Source organism: Hyaena hyaena, unplaced genomic scaffold (genome assembly GCF_003009895.1).
Source record: "Hyaena hyaena isolate Hyena2069 unplaced genomic scaffold, ASM300989v1 scaffold_252, whole genome shotgun sequence".
NCBI lineage: Eukaryota > Metazoa > Chordata > Mammalia > Carnivora > Hyaenidae > Hyaena > Hyaena hyaena.
Genome location: NW_024080884.1, coordinates 1,723,638 through 1,742,500, shown reverse-complemented (window position 1 = coordinate 1,742,500; position 18,863 = coordinate 1,723,638). Strand labels below are relative to the sequence as shown.

Here is an 18,863-nt window from a genome sequence, read left to right as displayed (position 1 = left end):
ACGGTGATTGATATTTGTTCTGTATTTTTGACCATAATGGGAAAAAAAGCGAGAGAGGATGTGTGTTTGAACACAGATAACGCTTTATAATTAGCCAGATTGTGTCTCCTGGGAAGAGAGTCTGAGATAGCTAATGTTTGTCTAAGGCCTCTTTCAGAGCTAATCATCCAATAAGTTTGGTCACATCCCAGTCTCTACCAGCTATAATCTTATGAAGGAAAAGATGATTTGAATCATAAAGGGATTGGAATGAAGGGTGTGGTCCCTTTCTTACCATTTACTTAGGAGTCTGATGGTTCAGTTTCTTGCTTCTAGTTTCAGTGGGGATTCTGATGGAAGATGATGTTCAAAATCCATCTCATAGCCAATAGCAATTTTTGATATTGTTGGACTCAAACCTATTTCTCCCTTTAATGTGGAAAATTTACCCTTGTCTGACATAGTCAGGGTTTCACACTATCAAATTATTTCTGATATTTCAAGCATCTATTTATGTTTGGTGTGAATAGACTTGTGTGAAAATTCATTATAAGAATAGAGTTACCAAATATTAAATATTGCAGACTAGGACAAATATGGAAAGCCTATATTTATTCTTTTTTATTGTCTGTGTTGAACATTTTATGTCCTAGAGATTTATGGTGTTGTATGGGGTGATATAACGTGGAGTAGATGGTTAGAGTTACTCTAATGCCAGTATTTTCTAGGAATCCTCAAGAACCAGAGAGGAAATAGTGGGATAGGCAGGTTTTTAACTTTGTCTAGTTTTCTCAGTGTAAAGTAGATCATAAAGCTTTAGGTCCTTGTGACCTGTTTGAAAAGGGAACAAGATGTGGAACAACACTGACTGCTGATTTGCCAGGTTGCTCAGACTTGAACCAACTGATATAAAAGAGATGTCATTACAATTACATATTTTCCTTGGAGATCCATTGGGTTCTTAATGCTGTTTGGAGAGGTCTGAATTGTGATGAGTCACATAATTGTTCTCTTTAATTGAAGATAATAAATGAAGAGGTATTTGAAGCCTTTGCCAAGTTTTTCATGAGTTTACAGATGGACAGGATTGAGAGAAGGGGAATCATTGACTCTCTGAGAGAAAATGTGATGGCTTATCCCATACCAAGGAAGTAGTGCAGTGTGCTCCCTCTCCCCTACCATGCAAGTATAGGTATGTTCACTGAAGCATTGTTCTTTAAAAATGTGTAAGAGTGTATGAGAAGTCTTCCTAAGGATCCATGAGGTCTTCAGTAGGAGGAGCATCTCATAATCATTATGCTATACATTAGATTTCCATATTTATTTGTCTCTTTGTTGCAAGGTTCAAAAAACCCTTTCAAAAAACCTCTCTCCAATTCCTTTGGCCCCGGGGCCCTGGTAAGCACCATTGTATGCTCCTTTCTGTGGGCTTGGCTGTTTGATTCTGCGTATTAGTTATATAACACAGTATTTGTCTTTTCTCTGTCTGGTTCATCTTACTTGGCAGAATGCCCTCAGGATCCATCAATGTTGTTGAATGGCAGGATTTCCTTCAGTGTTCTAGTGGAGTATTATTCCACTGTACTGTGTGTCAACACTGTGTTTTCTTTATTATTCTTTATCATTCTCATATCTTAGCCATTGTGAATAATGCTGCATTAAACAGAAGAGTACAGATTATCCTTTTTGGTATCCTGTTTTTTTTTTGTTTTTAAATATTTTTATTTTATTTCTAGGGGAGAGAGAGAGAGACAGCGTGAGCAGGGGAGGGTCAGAGAGAGAGGGAGACACAGAATCCGAAGTAGGCTCCAGGCTCTGAGCTGTCAGCATAGAGCTCAACCCAGGGCTCTAACCCACAGGCTGTGAGATCATGACCTGAGCTGAAGTCAGATGCTTAACTGACTGAACCACCCAGGTGCCCCTCACCACAACCTGTTAACTCTTGTCTTGACGATAGCTATTCTAACAGGTGTGAGTTGGTATCATTGTGCTTTTGATTTGTGTTTCCCTGATGATTAATGATGTTGAATATCTTTTCATGTACCTGTTGGTTATTTGGATGTCTTCTAGGAAAAATATTTATTCAGTTCCTCTACCATTTTTAATCAGAATATTTTATTTTTGAGTTGTATGAGTTCTTTATATATATTGGATATTAACTCTTATCTGCTACATGGCTTCTGAATGCTTTTCAATATAACCCCATTCTGTAGGTTGTCTTTTTTTTGTTTGTAGGTTATCTTTTGATTTTATTGTTTTTGTTTTTGCTGTGCAGAGGCTTTTAAATTTGATATAGCTCCACTTGTTGAGTTTTGCTTTTGTTTCTTAGCTTTTGGTATGAGATCCAAAACAACATTTTCAAGGACAATGTCAAGGAACTTGTTCTCTATCTTTTCTCCTAGGAAATTTATGTTTTCAGGTCTTATGTTTCTATCTTTAATCCATTTAGGGCTAACTTTTGTGAGTGGTAAAAGATAGAGGTCCAATTTCATTATTATGCATATGGTGATCTACTTTTTCCAAAACCATTTGTTAAAGAGACTATTCTTTCCCCACCAAGTATTCTTGGCTCCCTTGTTAAATAGTAGTTGACCTATAGGTGGGAGTTTATATCTGGATTCTATTTTATTCTATTGGCCTATGTGTCTATTTTTCTGCCAGACCCATACTGTTTTGTTTAGTATTGCTTTGTAGTATGGTTTGGAATCAGGAGTGTGATGCCTCCACTTTTGTTCATTTTCAAGATTGCTTTGGCTTCAATATTTTCAAGTATCATGAAAATTTTAAGATTTTTTCTATTTTGGTGAAAACTGTCATTGGAATTTTGATAGAGATTTTCGTCAGTATGTAGATGGCTTTGGGTTATTTGTACACTTTTTTTTAAATAGTTACTGTCAGGTTGGTTTCCATATAACACCCAATGCTCATCTCCATAAGTGCCTTCCTCCATGCCCATCACCACCATTCCCTTCCCCCCCGCCCCCGCCCCATCTGCCCTCAGTTTGTTCTCAGCATTCAAGAGTCTCTCATGGTTTGCCTCCTTCCATCTTCCCCACTAGTTTTCCCCTTCTTTTCCTCCATGGTCCTCTGTTAAGTTCCTCCTAATCCTCCTATACGTGCAAACATATGGTAATTGTCCTTCTCTGCCTGACTTATTTCACTCAGCATAACACCCTCAAGGTCCATCCATGTTGCTACACGTGGCCAGATTTCATTCTTTCTCATTGCCATGTAGTATTCCATTGTATAGATAAACCACATCTTCTTGATCCATTCGTCCGTTGATGGACACTTTAGGTTCTTTCCATGTTTTGGCTATTGTTGAGAGTGCTGCAATGAATATTGGGATACATGTTCCCCTATGCATCAGCACTCCTTGATAAATCATTACTCCCTTGGTTAAATTCCTAGCAGTGCTATTGCTGGGTCCTAGGGGAGTTCTATTGTTAATTTTTTGAGGAACCTCCACACTGTTTTCCAGAGGGGCTGAACCAGTTTACATTCCTACCAACAGTGTAGAAGGGTGTCCGTTTCCCCATATCCTTGCCAGCATCTAGAGTCCTCTGATTTGCTCATTTTAGCCACTCTGACTGGCGTGAGGTGATATCTCAGTGTGGTTTTGATTTGTATTTCCCTGATGATGGGAGACGCTGAGCATCCTTTCATGTGTTTGTTGGCCATCTGGATGTCCTCTTTGGCGAAGTGTCTGTTCATGTCTTCTGCCCATTTGTTCACTGGATTATTTCTTTTTTGGGTGTGGAGTTTGGTGAGTTCCTTATGGATTTTGGATACTAGCCTTTTATCTGATATGTCATTTGCAACTATTTTTTTCCCATCTTTTCCTTTGCCGTCCAGAAGCTTTTAATCCTGATGAGGTCCCAAAAGTTCATTTTTCCTCTTGATTCCCTTGCCTTTGGGGATGTGTTGAGTAAGAAATTGCTGCGTTTGAGGTCAAGGAGGTTGTTTCCTGCTTTCTCCTCTAGGGTTTTGATGGTTTTCTGTCTCACATTCAGGTCCTTTATCCATTTTGAGTTTATTTTTGTATATGGTATGAGAAAATGACCCAGTTTCATTCTTCTGCATGTTGCTGTCCAGTTCTCCCAGCACCATATGTTAAAGAGGCTGTCTTTTTTCCATTGTATACTCTTTCTTGCTTTGTCAAAGTTTAGTTGGCCATACAGTTTTGGGTCCAATCCTGAGTTCTCTATTCTAGTCCATTGGTCTATGTGTCTGGTTTTGTGCCAGTAGCATACTGTCTTGATGATTACAGCTTTGTAGTAGAGGCTAAAGTCTGGGATTGTGATCCCCACCCCCCCCTACGTTTTGGTTTTCTTCAATATTACTTTGGCTATTCGGGGTCTTGGTGGTTCCATACAAATTTTAGGATAGTTTGTTCTAGTTTTGAGAAGAATGCTGGTGCAATTTTGATTGGGATTGCATTGAATGTGTAGATTGCTTTGAGTAGTAATGACATTTTAATATTTATTCTGAAGAAACACTTTTTTTTGTAATATAATTTATTGTGAAATTGGCCAACATACAGTGTGTACAGTGTGCTCTGATTTTGGGGGTAGATTCCTGTGATTCATTGCTTACATACAACACCCAATGCTCATCCCAAATACCCTCCTCAATGCCCATCATCCATTTTCCCCTCTTCAAACATCCCATTAAACCTGTTTATTCTCTGTATTTAAAATAATGTGGAGGTTTCTCAAAAATTTAACAATAGAACTCCCCTATGACCCAGCAATAGCACTGCTAGGAATTTAACCAAGGGATATAGGAATGCTGACGCATAGGAGCACATGTACCCCAGTGTTCATAGCAGCACTCTCAACAATACCCAAAACATGGAAAGAACCTAAGTGTCCATCAATGGACGAATGGATCAAGAAGATGTGGTTTATCTATACAATGGAATACTACATGGCAATGAGAAAGAATGAAATCTGGCCACGTGTAGCAACATGGATGGACCTTGAGGGTGTTATGCTGAGTGAAATAAGTCAGGCAGAGAAGGACAATTACTATATGTTTGCACGTATAGGAGGATTAGGAGGAACTTAACAGAGGACCGTGGGGCAGAAAAAGGGGGGAAATAATGGGGGAGGGGGAGAGAAGCAAACCATGAGAGACTCTTGAATGCTGAGAACAAACTGAGGACTGATGGGTGTTGGGGGGGAGGGGGGAGATGGGCATGAAAGAGGGCACTTATGGGGATGAGCACTGGGTGTTATATGGAAACCAATTTTACAATAAAGTATTTGTAAAAAAAAAAAAAAAAGAATCTCTTGGGTCACCTGGGTGGCTAAGTCAGTTAAGCCTCCGACTTCAGCTAAGGTCATGATCTCGTGGCTTCAGGCTCTGTGGTTCAAGCTCTGCGTCGGGCTCTGTGCTGACAGCCAGCTCAGAGCCTGGAGCCTGCTTCAGATTCTGTGTCTCCCTCTCTCTCTCTGACCCTCCCCCTACTCACACTGTCTCTCTCTCTCTCAGAAATAAATAAAACATTTTAAAAAATTAAAAAAAAATCTCATATGCGTTGCCATCCTCCCTCTCTGTTTGTACCTTTTTTCCCCTTCCCCCTTGGTCTTCTGTTAAGTTTTTCCAGTTACACATATGAGAGAAAACATATGATATCTGTCTTTCTCTGACTTATCTCACTTAGCATAATACCTTCCAGTTCCATCCACATTGCTGCAAATGGCATGGTTTCATTCTTTCTCATTGCCAAGTAGTATTCCATTGAATATATAAACCACGTCTTCTTTATCCATTCATCAATTTATGGACATTTAGGCTCTTTCCATAATTTGGCTATTGTTGAAAGTGCTGCTGTAAATATTGGGGTAGATGTGCCCCTATGAATCAGCACTCCTGTATCCTTTGGATACATTCTTAGTGCTATTGTTGGATCATAGGGTAGTTCTATTTTAATTTTCTGAGGAATTCCACACTGTTTTCCAGAACGTCTACACCAGTTTGCATTCCCACCAACAGTGCAAGAGAGTTTCTGTTTCTCCACATCCTCGCCAGCATCTGTTGTTTCCTGAGTTGTTAATTTTAGCCACTCTGACCAGAGTGAGGTGGTATCTCAGTGTGGTTTTGATTTGTATTTCCTTGATGATGAGTGACGTTCAGCATCTTTTCATGTGTGTTTTGGCCATCTGGATGTCTTTATTGGGAAAGTGACTATGCATGTCTTCTGCCTATTTCTTCACTGGATTATTTGTTTTCCAGGTGTTGAGTTTGGTAAGTTCTTTATAGATTTTGGATACTAACCTTTTATCCAATATGTCATTTGCAAATATCTTTTCCCATTCTGTGGGTTGCCTTTCAGTTTTGTTGATTGTTTCCTTTGCTGTGCAGAAGTTTATATCTTGATGAGGCCCTATTAGTTCATTTTTGCTTTCAATTTCCTTGCCTTTGGAGATGCGTTGAGGAAGAAGTTCCTGTGGCTGGGGTCAAAGAGGTTATTGCCTGCTTTCTCCTCTAGGGTTTTGATGGTTTCCTGTCTCACATTCAGGTCCTTTATCCATTTTGAATTTATTTTTGTGTATGGTGTAAGAAAGTGGTCTAGTCTCATTCTTCTGCATGTTGCTGTCCAGTTTTCCCAGCACCATATGCTAAAGAGACTGTCTTTTTTCCATTGGATACTCTTTCCTGCTTTGTCAAAGATTAGTTGGCCATACATTTGTGGATCCAATTCTGGGTTCTCTATTCTAGTCCATTGGTCTATGTGTCTGTTTTTGTGCCAATAGCATACTGTCTTGACAATTGATTACAGCTTTGTAGTAGAGGCTAAAGTCTGGGATTGTGATGCCTCCTGCTTCAGTTTTCTATTCTAACATTACTTTCTTTCTTCGGGGTCTTTTCTGGTTCTGTACAAATTTTAGGATTGTTTGTTCTAGCTTTGAGAAGAATGATATTTACCCAAAGAAGATAAAAATACTAATTCAAAAAGATATATGCACATCTATGTTTACTGCAGCACTATTTACAACAGCCAACATTTAGGAACAACTTAAGTGTGTATCAATGGATGAATGGATAGAACGGATGTGATTGGTGTGTGTGTGGTGTGTGTGTGTGTGTGTGTGTGTGTGTAAAAAGAAATATACTCATCCATAAAGAAGAATGAAAATTAGTCATTTGTGACCAATATGGACAGACCTTGAAGGATTACTTTTTTTTTTTTTTTCAAAAATGTTTTTATTTATTTCTAGGAGAGAGAGAGAGACAGCGTGAGCAGGGGAGGGTCAGAGAGAGAGGGAGACACAGACTGAAACAGGCTCCAGGCTCTGAGCTGGCAGTCAGCACAGAGCCCGACGCGGGGCTCGAACCCACGAACCGCGAGATCACGACCCAAGCGAAAGTCGGACGCTTAACCGACTAAGCCACCCAGGCGCCCCGAAGGATTACTTTTTTAAAATTCAAGTTAGTTAACATACAGTGTAGTCTTGGCTTCAGGACTAGAACCCAGTGATTCATCTCTTACATAAGCCACCCAGTGCTCATCCCAACAAGTGCCCTCCTTAATGCCCATCACCTATGTAGCCCATCCCCCCGCCCACCTCCCCTCCAGCAGCCCTCAGTTTGTTCTGTGTATTTAAGAGTCTCTTATGCTTTTCCTCCCTCTCTGTTTTTATGTTATTTTTCCTTCCTTTCCCCTATGTTTATCTGTTGAGTTTCTCAAATTCCACATATGAGTGAAATCACATGATATCTTTCTACAATCGACTTAGCATTTCACTTAGCATAATACACTCTAGTTTCATCCACATTGTAGCAGATGCAAAATTTCATTATTTTTCATTGCTGAGTAGTATTCAATTGAATATATATACTACTTCTTTTTCCATTCATCAGTTGATGGACATTTGGGCTCTTTTTGTACTTTGGCTATTGTTGATAATGCTGCTATAAACATTGGGGTTATGTTCCCCTTTGATTCAGTATTTTTGTATCCTTTGGATAGATTCCTAGTAGTGCAATTGCTGTGTCAGAGGGTAGGTTTATGTTTAATTTTTTGAAGAGCCTCCATACTGTTTTCCTGAGTATCTCTCACCACTTTGCATTCCTACCAATGGTGTAAAAGGGTTCCCCTTTTTCTGCATCCTTTCCAACATCTGTCATCTGTTTTTTCCCGAGTTGTTAATTTTAGCCATGCTGACAAGTGTGAAGTGGTCTCTCACTGTGGTTCTGATTTGTATTTCTGTGATAATGAGTAATGTTGAACATCTTTTCCTGTGTCTGTTAGCTATCTGGGTGTCTTCTTTGGAAAAGTGTCAATTCATATTTTATTCCCATTTGTCCACTGTATTATTCATTTTTTGGGTGCTGAGATTAGTAAATTCTTTATAGATTTTGGGTATTAACCCTTTAATGTAATTGTAATGTAATGTAATATTTACAATGCAATTTGTAAATATCTTCTCCCTTTTGGTTAGTTGCATTTTAGTTTTGTTGATTGTTTCCTTTGCTGCCCAGAAGCTTTTTTATCTTGATGAGGCTCGAGTAGTTCATTTTTGCTTTTATTTTAACCTTGAAGGTATTAAGGTATTTGAAAGAAGTTAGATGGAGAAAGACAGTCATCATATGATTTTACTTATTTGGAATATACAGATACAAGATAAATAAACATAACAATACAAAAACAAGAGGAAGGGGGCTGGGGAGTGGGTAAAATTGTGAAGGGGGTCAACTGTATGGTGATGACTAGTAACTAGACTTTTGGTGGGATCACTTCTTAGTGTGTAGAGATGTTGATTATAATATATACATGAAACTCTTATAATGTCATCAATTTCTTTGAATAGACAGGCCTGGAGCATGCTGCTTAGTATCTTCCCAGAGACTGTTGGGTGCAGGAATGAGTCCCTAATCTGAGCCCCCTAGGGATTCTAGGACCTTGAATTGATCAGGAGCATAAGAGCCACCAGACTTGGGAATTCCATGAACACTCAGAGTCCAAATAAGAGGGCTTCAAAAAAGTTTAAAAAGATTTTTTTCCATACAAGAGTTTATGGACTAATTTCACACATATTTGCATCCATATTTATATAATACTTTACATTTAACATAATTACATCACATAGATTTGATTTGTTTTTCTGCTACCATATAAAGATGGCAGGTGAAAAATTATATAACAGATATTACAGATAGAATCTCTGGACACATAGAGGTCTGCCTCATTCTTCCCAGTATAGCAGTAATTAATCTTGAATCTCACAAAGTGTGATTTGTGGAACATATGTGGTTCTTACTGACCAGAAACATGGCTTCCATTGCTTGGCCATGGTGCCCACAGCCTATAATTTTGGTGTTCCTATCTTTAAAACTATCGTAAGAACCTGTTCCGTTTAAAGGATAAAGTTATTTCAGTTCTTATCAGGGGGAATATATTACTACTAACCTATCAGCAAGAGTTAAATGATTAACTTGTTGCCCACCCACCCCTTTCTCCTTGGAGGTAAGAGTAACTGAAGTAGATCAAACCAAGGACAGAACCTTGTCTAGAACATCTCTGCATCTCTAGTAACTGGCAAAGTAGATGAGTTTCACTTCTAAAAACCTAGAAACAAAAGCAAAAATGTTTGTGGGAATTATATTAAGTATATATTTTTAGTGAAGGGTTAGTAATGCAGTATAACATGTTGGAAAGAACTCCAAATCAGAACATATAAATTGTACCTACTGTTAACTGAAGTTATGCTTGTACTGCACCCCCTGGTAAGTGCTTTATATATATTATCTAATTTAATTCTCTCTATAAAGTCATAGCCTATGAAGTAGCTACTACTATCAGCACCATTTTGTGATAATCCTGAGGCTTGGGGAGGTTAATTTGTTCAAGGTCACACAGTCATCAAGTGGAACGGTTGGAATTCAACCCAGTGCTCCAAGTTGTAACCTTGGTAAGTCATGGCTCAGTTTTATTGTTTTCCTTATTGTCTCAGTTTTCTCATTAGAGATAGGAAATAGTGGCATGTCTGTCTCCCAGGGCTGCTGTGATGGATGAATCTGGTCAGATATTGAGAAATTTAAGTATGTAAATATCTAAAATGTAAGTGCTTTGTAGGGAGGGAAATGTTTATGTATCTAATTTATTTTAATAAGGTATTTTACCAGTTAGCTGTATCATCTGGGGCAAATCTTTTAGCTCCTTGGCTTCAGATTCCTCACCTGGTAACTTCAGGTATTGAACTAGATGGTCCCTAGATTCTTTGCAACTCAAATGACTCCAAGTTCATTAAAAGAAAAGCTACAATCATGAGAACGTGATCAGACTATGGGGAAGTGGAGAATGGATCCAGAAGGGACATGGCAAAGTGGGGCATGAAATTAGCAGGGACAAAAACTTCATGACAACCACGACTCCAGAGAATAGGTACCTGGGGGGTTTTCTCCCTCTAATTGTCTTCTCTTACCTTTGCCCTTAATAACACATTTAAGAGGATCTCTAGTTGTGGGCATCTCTCTTGCTCTGAGTGGACAGCCAATTTCATGGCCAAAGGTTCCCATCTTGGAGAGTGATAGGACCCAGCTGGAAAATTCCTTTGGAAAAGAAATAAGCAGTTTTAACTTTTGGCAAGAGCTCTGTCTTCTTGGGGAATCTGAGTCAAGGTGAGAGGGCAAGATCTAGTGAGAACAGTGGATTGTGTGCTATCTAATAGCCTTGTAACTTTTCCAGGAGGACCTGTGTGGAGCAAGGTTTATGGTCCTCAGTCTCTCCCATTCGTCACCTCTTCCCTCTCCCTCCCTCACTCCCACACCATCTATGGTGGGCTCTTTCTTGGGTTCTCCTTCTCCTACCGAATGTCTCTGACCTTCCCTGAAAAAAATTAATCTCTACTCTTAAATATCAGGGATTATTCTGGGGTGAGGGATGAATGTTGAGTTCCATTTCTGCAATTTCTTAAGGATGTGATCTTGAGCTCTGTTACCTTTTTTTTTCACCTGTAAAGTAGGGGATAATGAGGTCATTTAAAATCTAATGAGACAATATTTATAAAACTTAACACATTTTAGAAGTCAGTAATTCAGCATTGAATTAAAAATATCAATCTAATTGCTTTCAGGGAAATTTCCTAAGATCTCATATTTTGTCTGTGTTTTCCAACTGTTTCCATCTCAAGGACCCTTTTAATATTTTATGGAGTCTGTTGTTATAATAATGCTGCTGAATTTGATTTCATGTTAATATGTATGTTTGATTCATAATTTCTAAGCAGCAAAAGGCAAGCAATTCACCAAATAATGATTTGACAAAGCACTCAAGTACAATTCCATTGACCTTTTGAAATTCTTCAGATACCTCTCCATGGTCATCTTTGGAGACCCTGGGGGTCTGGAGGCACTAGTGTGGGTAACACAGATATCAGAGATGCTTTACTCCCAAGCATAGGTAATTGTTGTTGTTTTTTTTCTTTTTTAGAGAGAGAAAGACTGTGTGTATCTGTGTGGGATGGCTTGGGAGGGGCAGAGAGAGAGAGAGAGAGAGGGAGAGCAGATCCCAAGCAAGCTCCATATTCTTCATGGAGCCAGTTGCAGGACTGGCTCTCACAAACCCTGAGATCATCACCAGAGCTGTAATCAAGATTCAGATGCTTAACCAATTTAGTCACCCTGAACCTTAGTTGTTGTTGGTCTTACTGTCTCTTTTAACCTCTGTTTGTTTGTTTAACTTACATTGTTTTTCATTCAGCAACAACTTCTCTCTCTTTACCTTATTTTGTACCCTGAACAGACTTACAGAGAGGCCATGTCCTTAGTAGATCATATTGGAAAACGTGTTGATTAGCTATAACCCCATCTCCAACCAATATTTACATCCATCACCTTTTCTTCTCCAAACTGTCTGGGATATTCTGAATATATGCAAAAATTAATTAAAGAGTGTGAATGTATTCAGAATTTTTTCCCTCTTCCTCTATCTTACCAAATTTTAGCAAGATAAGTTTTCAGGATCAATTATATCATGAATTAGTAAACAATCCAGAGTTCTTCATATTTATTGGAATAATGATGAATAACATAAATACTTTCAGCTCTGGCTGCTTTATTTACCAGAATGTAATAAGAAAGTAAAGAGTGCTACTGCATGTGATTGATCAGGAGCTTGACTTAATTTTCAATGATTGATTGATTATGTTGGTGTATTGGTGGATGGTTTGCATGAGAATTTATATTTTCAAAATGTTCTCATTGTATCTAACTCATCTTAGGTAAAATAATGAAGAAATTATATTGGCAACACTTTAAGAATAAACGGAAAGATATTTACGTTCCTAAAATCGTAATTGAAATGAAATAAGACAGTTTTAGTTTTGCATCTAAAAGTGGGTGAAAGAACCATTTGTTCAGCATGTATTTATTCAGTTATGCAAACATTAGTATGCCAGATGCTTATCACTAAATAGTGAAACATCTCCACTGGACCATGCACTGTACATAGTATCATCAGCTCAAGAGTGCTTCGTGGTGGTAGAACACGAAAAGTGGCCTCAGGAGGTTACAGCTGGCTGGGAGATAACAGAACAGTATGAGACAGAAATAACTGTAGTCATTGATTGACAATATTCTTGAATCTAGGCTCAGAGACCATCGAAGTTAGAAAATAATTGTGTGTAGAGTTCATTGACCTTTCTGTATTTTTGCCTTACTGAGGATGATAATTGCTAACATTTATTGAGTCCTTACTGTTTAAGCCCTTTGTGTCATTCAGTCCTTGAAGCAATCCTGTGAGGTAGTATTATTAGCCCTGTTTATAGATGAGGCAACTGAGACAGAGAGGTTAATAACTTGGTAAGGGTGATATGGCCAATAGGTAAAATTCAGGCAATTCTGAAAGTCTGCTTTCTCTGTTATTTTCACTCTCTCCATCATTTTCCATTCCCTTCTCCCTTTCTTTCTCAATCAGTGTGTATGATTAAGGATGTGTATATCTTCGCTTGTTTTCTTATAAATACAGGAGTTGTTGAAATTTTATCAAATACAGAGACATTTAAAGAAGGCAGTTAAAATCATACCAGTCATTACTTTTGGCATTTTTAGTTGGGTCACGTGTGTGTTTGTGTTTGTGTGAGAGAGACAGAGACAGAGTGACAGAGAGTCAGAGGAAAATAAAGCAAAAAATTTTTCCTCCAGAAAGGTACAATCATTTGTACCCTCATTAGTAGTAAATGTGAATGCTCCATCCTTTGTGTTATTCCTTTTATATTAAAGGCATTATTATATTGTCTTTATTATATTTTTTGACTATTTGTCCCTCATCATTTGTATTTCAAAAGTATTTAACTAAGTGGATTTTTCTGACATAACCAAGTTTTAAATTGTTGTATCATATTTTTCTCTTCTAGTTCCTGTTTTGTTGCTATATTTCAGAAGTATTTTCTCCATACTTAGATTATATAAGTGTTTATCAAAAGTTTATGCTTTATCAATGTAAAATACTGTTTATTATATATTAAACTCTTACCAATATTTAAAATTTTCTAAAATTTCTATATATTCTTCTGGCACATGTCTATTTTGTAAGAATAGTGAGTTATCAGTGTTTATAATACTTTTTAATATCTGAAAGTTCACATCTTTTTAATTTTAATCTTTTTTCAAAAATTTCTTAACTTGTCTCATTGATTTACTCATCTCTAGGAAGGACAGATTGTTTATGGAGCACAGACCATAGCTGCAACCTATTATGAATCTGTTGGTAAGCTCTAACATGATGACTGTTATCAATAAAACAGGAATTATAGCTATGCAGTACCTGGCAATTGAAACTACTTACTTTTTCTCTGTATTAGGGCACTACATAGCTTGATGATGGTTGTCAATGGGACCCAGTGTCAATGGAGTCAAACAAACTAAATAGAAGATTGTTTATGTGGTTTGTGTCTTCATGGCTACAGGTGGTTTGATTTGCTTCTACCTGAGATCTAAGTCTGCCTCTGCCTGGTGACAAGGATTCCTGACAGTCTACAAGGCCAGTGAGGTCTCAGGAAATACCTCAAATTAACCCACACAACTCTAGCACTGTTGACAGTCCTATCCATGGGTACAGCTGACACTCATGGCTCTCTGTAAGCAATCCAGGGTAATAACAGCCAGCACCTGTTGAACAATTACTGTGTATAGATGTCTGCTGAGCATCCTCCTGGGTTTTCTTATAACCCACCTAGTAACCATATAGTCCTGGGCTCTTAATGTTCTCATTTTATTGTGAGTAAATCAGTCTTAGTGTGTTTAAGCTACTGAGATGAATTCATAAAGTGACAGGGTCTCAGACAAAACTCCATAATCTGAACCTTTAACCACAGTACCATGCTGTTTCTCAAGTAGTAAAATAGCCTAAAATTGAAAAATTGTTGGGGTTAGTAATGAGCTATACTAGCCTCCGTTTGGTACACTTGGGACTTGTTCCCCAAGAGACTTGTTCCATAACTTTATTGGGCACTTATGCTAATCCTCAAGAAAATATTATCAGAGTAGTTATGATATAGTTTTCCAGGCCAGGAAGATGATATATCAAATACATTTACATAAAAGTTTGTGAAATTATTACAAATGGGTTAACTAACTTTTCTTAAGGATAAAAGAAGAAAATTTAAAAATTATCTACATGGCCATCTGGAACTGAAGGGCTATTTCAGCTTTAATCTGGGATGATGCCACTTATGATCTTAAACAGCAGCAGTTATATAATGAATTACCAAAGGCTTTTAAAAACTTTCAATGAATTGCTTTCTGTAAGAATCAGCATTTTTGTGGGTTTTTTTCAGTCATATTTGAACATACCTCTTTAATTTGCATGAGGCTTCATGAAATAATTGAGAAACTGAAACACTACAGTTAGTTCTTGAGAATTTGAAATGAAAAGTTGGGGTCTTCTCATTAGGACAGTGAGGCATCAGTTTGTTCCCAGTACTCAAAGGAGGAAAGAATGAAACATATGAAAAATATAATGCTGTCATTTCACCTGAGTCAGCAGTACATTCTCTGTTACTTCTCTGATTTTAGAAGCACCAAGCCAATGAGTGGGGGAGGAAATATTACAGAGGTCACTTATTTCATCCTTTTGGGATTTTCTGATTTCCCCAGAATCCTAGCAGTGCTCTTTGTTGTATTCCTGCTGATCTACATTATGACTCTGACTTGGAACTTGGGCCTCATCATCTTAATAAGAATGGACTCTCACCTCCACATGCCCATGTACTTCTTCCTCAGTAATCTCTCTTTCTTGGATATCTGCTATGTGACCTCCACAGCCCCCAAGATGCTCTCCAACTTTTTCCAAGAGCAGCAGACTATCACCTTTGTGGGTTGTGCTGTTCAATACTTTGTTTTTTCAATCATGGGATTGAGTGAGTCTTGTCTCATGACAGCCATGGCTTATGACCGATATGCCGCCATTTGTAATCCTCTTGTCTATTCATCAGTCATGTCACCCACCCTCTGTATTCAGATGGTGCTGGGGTCCTATCTGGCTGGACTCTCTGCTTCTGTATCCCAATTGTGTTCCATACTTCAGCTTCACTTCTGTGGGCCTAACGTCATCAACCACTTCTTCTGTGACATGCCCCAGTTGTTAGTCCTGTCCTGCACTGACACCTTCTTTGTACAACTATTGCTTGCTATATTAACAATGATCTTTGGGATAATAAATGCTCTCATTATCATGGTATCCTATTGCTATATTGTCATTTCCATCATGAAGATCACTTCAGCTAAAGGCAGGTCCAAGGCTTTCAACACCTGTGCTTCTCATCTAACAGCAGTGTCCCTCTTCTATACCTCGAGTATCTTTGTCTATTTGAGTTCCAGCTCTGGCAGTTCCTCCAGCTTTGACAGATTTACATCAGTTTTTTACACTGTGGTTATCCCCATGTTGAATCCCTTGATATACAGTCTAAGGAACAAGGAAATCAAAGATGCCTTGAAGAGGTTACAGAAGAAGAGATGGTACTGCTGAGGTCCTGTCCAGATTTGTCCTATCAGAAAACTTAAAATAATATGCACATGAATGGCCTATAACACAATTCATACTATCTTTATATAAATTACGCTTAGTTTGACACAGATAATATGCCAAATGGACTGACAGTGACGTGGTTCCATGCAAACTCAATGCCTTTAAGTCCTTAGGAGGTTCATACTTTCACCTACAGGGGGAATGGCATTATCATTTATAAATAATCTGCAAGTATTTGTAAAATGTTAAGGTTTAGAAGCTTGTAACTTCCTTTTGCTTTGGAGATTGAGCCCTGCTCAGTCTCTGACCTCTGATCATAAAGGAGTGATACCTGACAGAGGCGCCAGGGATGTGGAGACCTTGTGTCTCAAATTTTTTGATGCAGCATAATCCAGACATGATGGTGATTGATTTTTGTTCTGTTTTTTTTTCTTTATTGGTATAAAAAGCGAGAGAGGATGTGTGTTTGAACACAGATAACGCTTTGTAATTAGCCAGATTGTGTCTCCTGGGAAGAGAGTCTGAGATAGCTAATGTTTGTCTAAGGCCTCTTTCAGAGCTAATCATCCAGTAAGTTTGGTCACATCCCAGTCTCTACCAGCTATAATCTTATGAAGGAAAAGGTGATTTGAATCATAAAGAAGATTGGAATGAAGGGTGTGGTCCCTTTCTTACCATTTACTTAGGAGTCTGATGGTTCAGTTTCTTGCTTCTAGTTTCAGTGGGGATTCTGATGGAAGATGATGTTCAAAATCCATCTCGTAGCCAATAGCAATTTTTAATATTGTAGGACTCAAACCTCTCTCTCACATTAAATGTGGAAAATTTGCCCTTGTCTGACATAGCAAGGGTTTCACACTATCAAATCATTTCTGATATTTCAAGCATCTGTTTATGTTTAGTGTGATATTTCAAGCATCTGTTTATGTTTAGTGTGAGTAGACTTGCATGGAAATTCATTATAAGAATAGAGTTACTGAATATTAAATATTGCAGACTAAGGACAGATATGGAAAGCCTGTATTTATTCTTTTTTATTGTCTGTGTTGAACATTTTATGTCCTAGAGATTTATGGTGTTATATGGGGTGATATAACATGTGGAGTAGATGGTTAGAGTTACTCTAATGCCGGTATTTTCTAGGAAGCCTCAAGAACCAGAGAGGAAATAGTGGCATAGGCAGGTGTTTAAACTTTGTCTAGTTTTCTCAGTGTAAAGTAGAACATAAAGCTTTAGGTCCTTGTGACCTGTTTGAAAAGGGAACAAGATGTGGAACAACACTGACTGCTGATTTGCCAGGTTGCTCAGACTTGAACCAACTGATATAAAAGAGATGTCATTACAATTACATATTTTCCTTGGAGATCCACTGGGTTCTTAATGCTGTTTGGAGGGGGGGATCTTAATCCTGATGAGTCACAGAATCTTCTCTTTAATTAAAGATTGTAAATGAAGAGGCATTTGAAGCCTTTGCCAAGACATTTCATGAGCTTACAAATGGACAGCACTGAGAGAAGGGGAATCGTTGAATCTCTGGGAGAGAATGTGAGGGCTTACTCCGTATCAAGGAAGTAATGGAGTATGAATAAAGGATGTGTGCTCCCACCCCCCAATCCATGCAAGCATAGGTATGTTCATTGAAGCATTGTTCTTTAAAAATGTGTAAGAGTATATGAGAAGTCTTTGTAAGGAACCATGAGGGCTTCAGTAGGAGGAAAACCTCATAATCATTGTGCTATGCATTACATTTCCATATTTATTTGCCTTTTAGTTGCAAGTTGTAACCTTTAAGAAAACATCTCTCCAAATTCCTTGTCCCCCAGGTCTCTGTAAGCACCATTGTACTCTTTGTTTCTGTGGGTTTGGCTTTTTGATTCTGCATATTAGTGCTATCATACAGATTATGTCTTTGATTTATCTCATGTGCCATAATGCACTCAGGGTCTGTCCATGTTGTCTCAAATGGCAAGATATCCTTCACTGTCATAGCTGAGTAATATTCCACTGTACAGTATGTCAACACCTTGTCTTCTTTATCACTCTTTATTATTCCATATCTTGGCCATTATTAATAATGCTGCAATAAATATGGGAGTGTATGGGATTTTTTTTGGTATCCTGTTTTTATTTCTGTTGAATGTATACCCAGAAGTGGGGTTGCTGAATCATATGGTATTTCTTTAATCTTTTGAGGAACATCCATGCTGTTTTTAATAGTGGCTAAACAAAATTACCTTTCCACCAAAGTGTACAAGTGTTCCCTTTGGGCATTTGAAGAATATTAAGTTTGGTTTATGAACATGGGATATCTTTCCATTTTTTTGGTGTGTTCTTTAATTTCATCAATGTCTTTTAGTTTTAATAGTACAGATCTTTTACTTCCTTGGTTAAGTTTGTTTTTAAGTCTTTTTTTTGTTTGTTTTTAACATTACCATGAATGGTACAATTTTTTTTACTTCTTTTTCAGGTGTTTCATTGTTAGTGTATAGAAATGCAACTGGTTTTTCTATGTTGATTCTATGTTCTGCAACTTTACTGAACTTGTTGATTAGTTCCAATAGATATTTGATTGAGTCTTTAGGATTTTATATCATTTGCAATAATGACAGTTTTCTTTCTTCCTTTCTGATTTAGATGCCTTTTATTTCTTTATCATGTAATTGCTCTAGATAGGGCTTCCAATACTATTTTGAGTGAGTGTGGTGAGAATGGGCACTCTTGTCTTGCTCTTGATCTTAGAGGAAAAGATTTTAACCTTTCATTGGTAAATGATGTTAAGTGTGGGTTTCTCATTTCTGGCCTTTATTTTGTTGAAGTCAGTTCCTTCTATACCCAATTTGTTGATAATTTTATTTAAGAAAGGATGTTGTATTTTTTCAAATGCTTTTTCTGCATCTATTGAGATGAT

The 18,863-nt window shown here is 37.8% G+C and overlaps 1 protein-coding gene across 1 annotated transcript; it reads left to right on the top strand.

Moving 5' to 3' along the window:
• The first annotated feature begins 15,016 nt into the window (after positions 1–15,016).
• On the top strand, positions 15,017–15,955 carry LOC120240379 (olfactory receptor 5AN1-like). Its single transcript, XM_039245101.1, has one exon. It carries the CDS (start codon positions 15,017–15,019, stop codon positions 15,953–15,955), a length of 939 nt encoding a protein of 312 aa, XP_039101032.1.
• The last annotated feature ends 2,908 nt before the right edge of the window (positions 15,956–18,863 follow it).

What these genes read in the sequence shown, in the direction of transcription:
- LOC120240379 (XM_039245101.1), top strand. Translation starts at nt 15,017, where the DNA reads ATGAGTGGGGGAGGAAATATTACAGAGGTCACTTATTTCATCCTTTTG.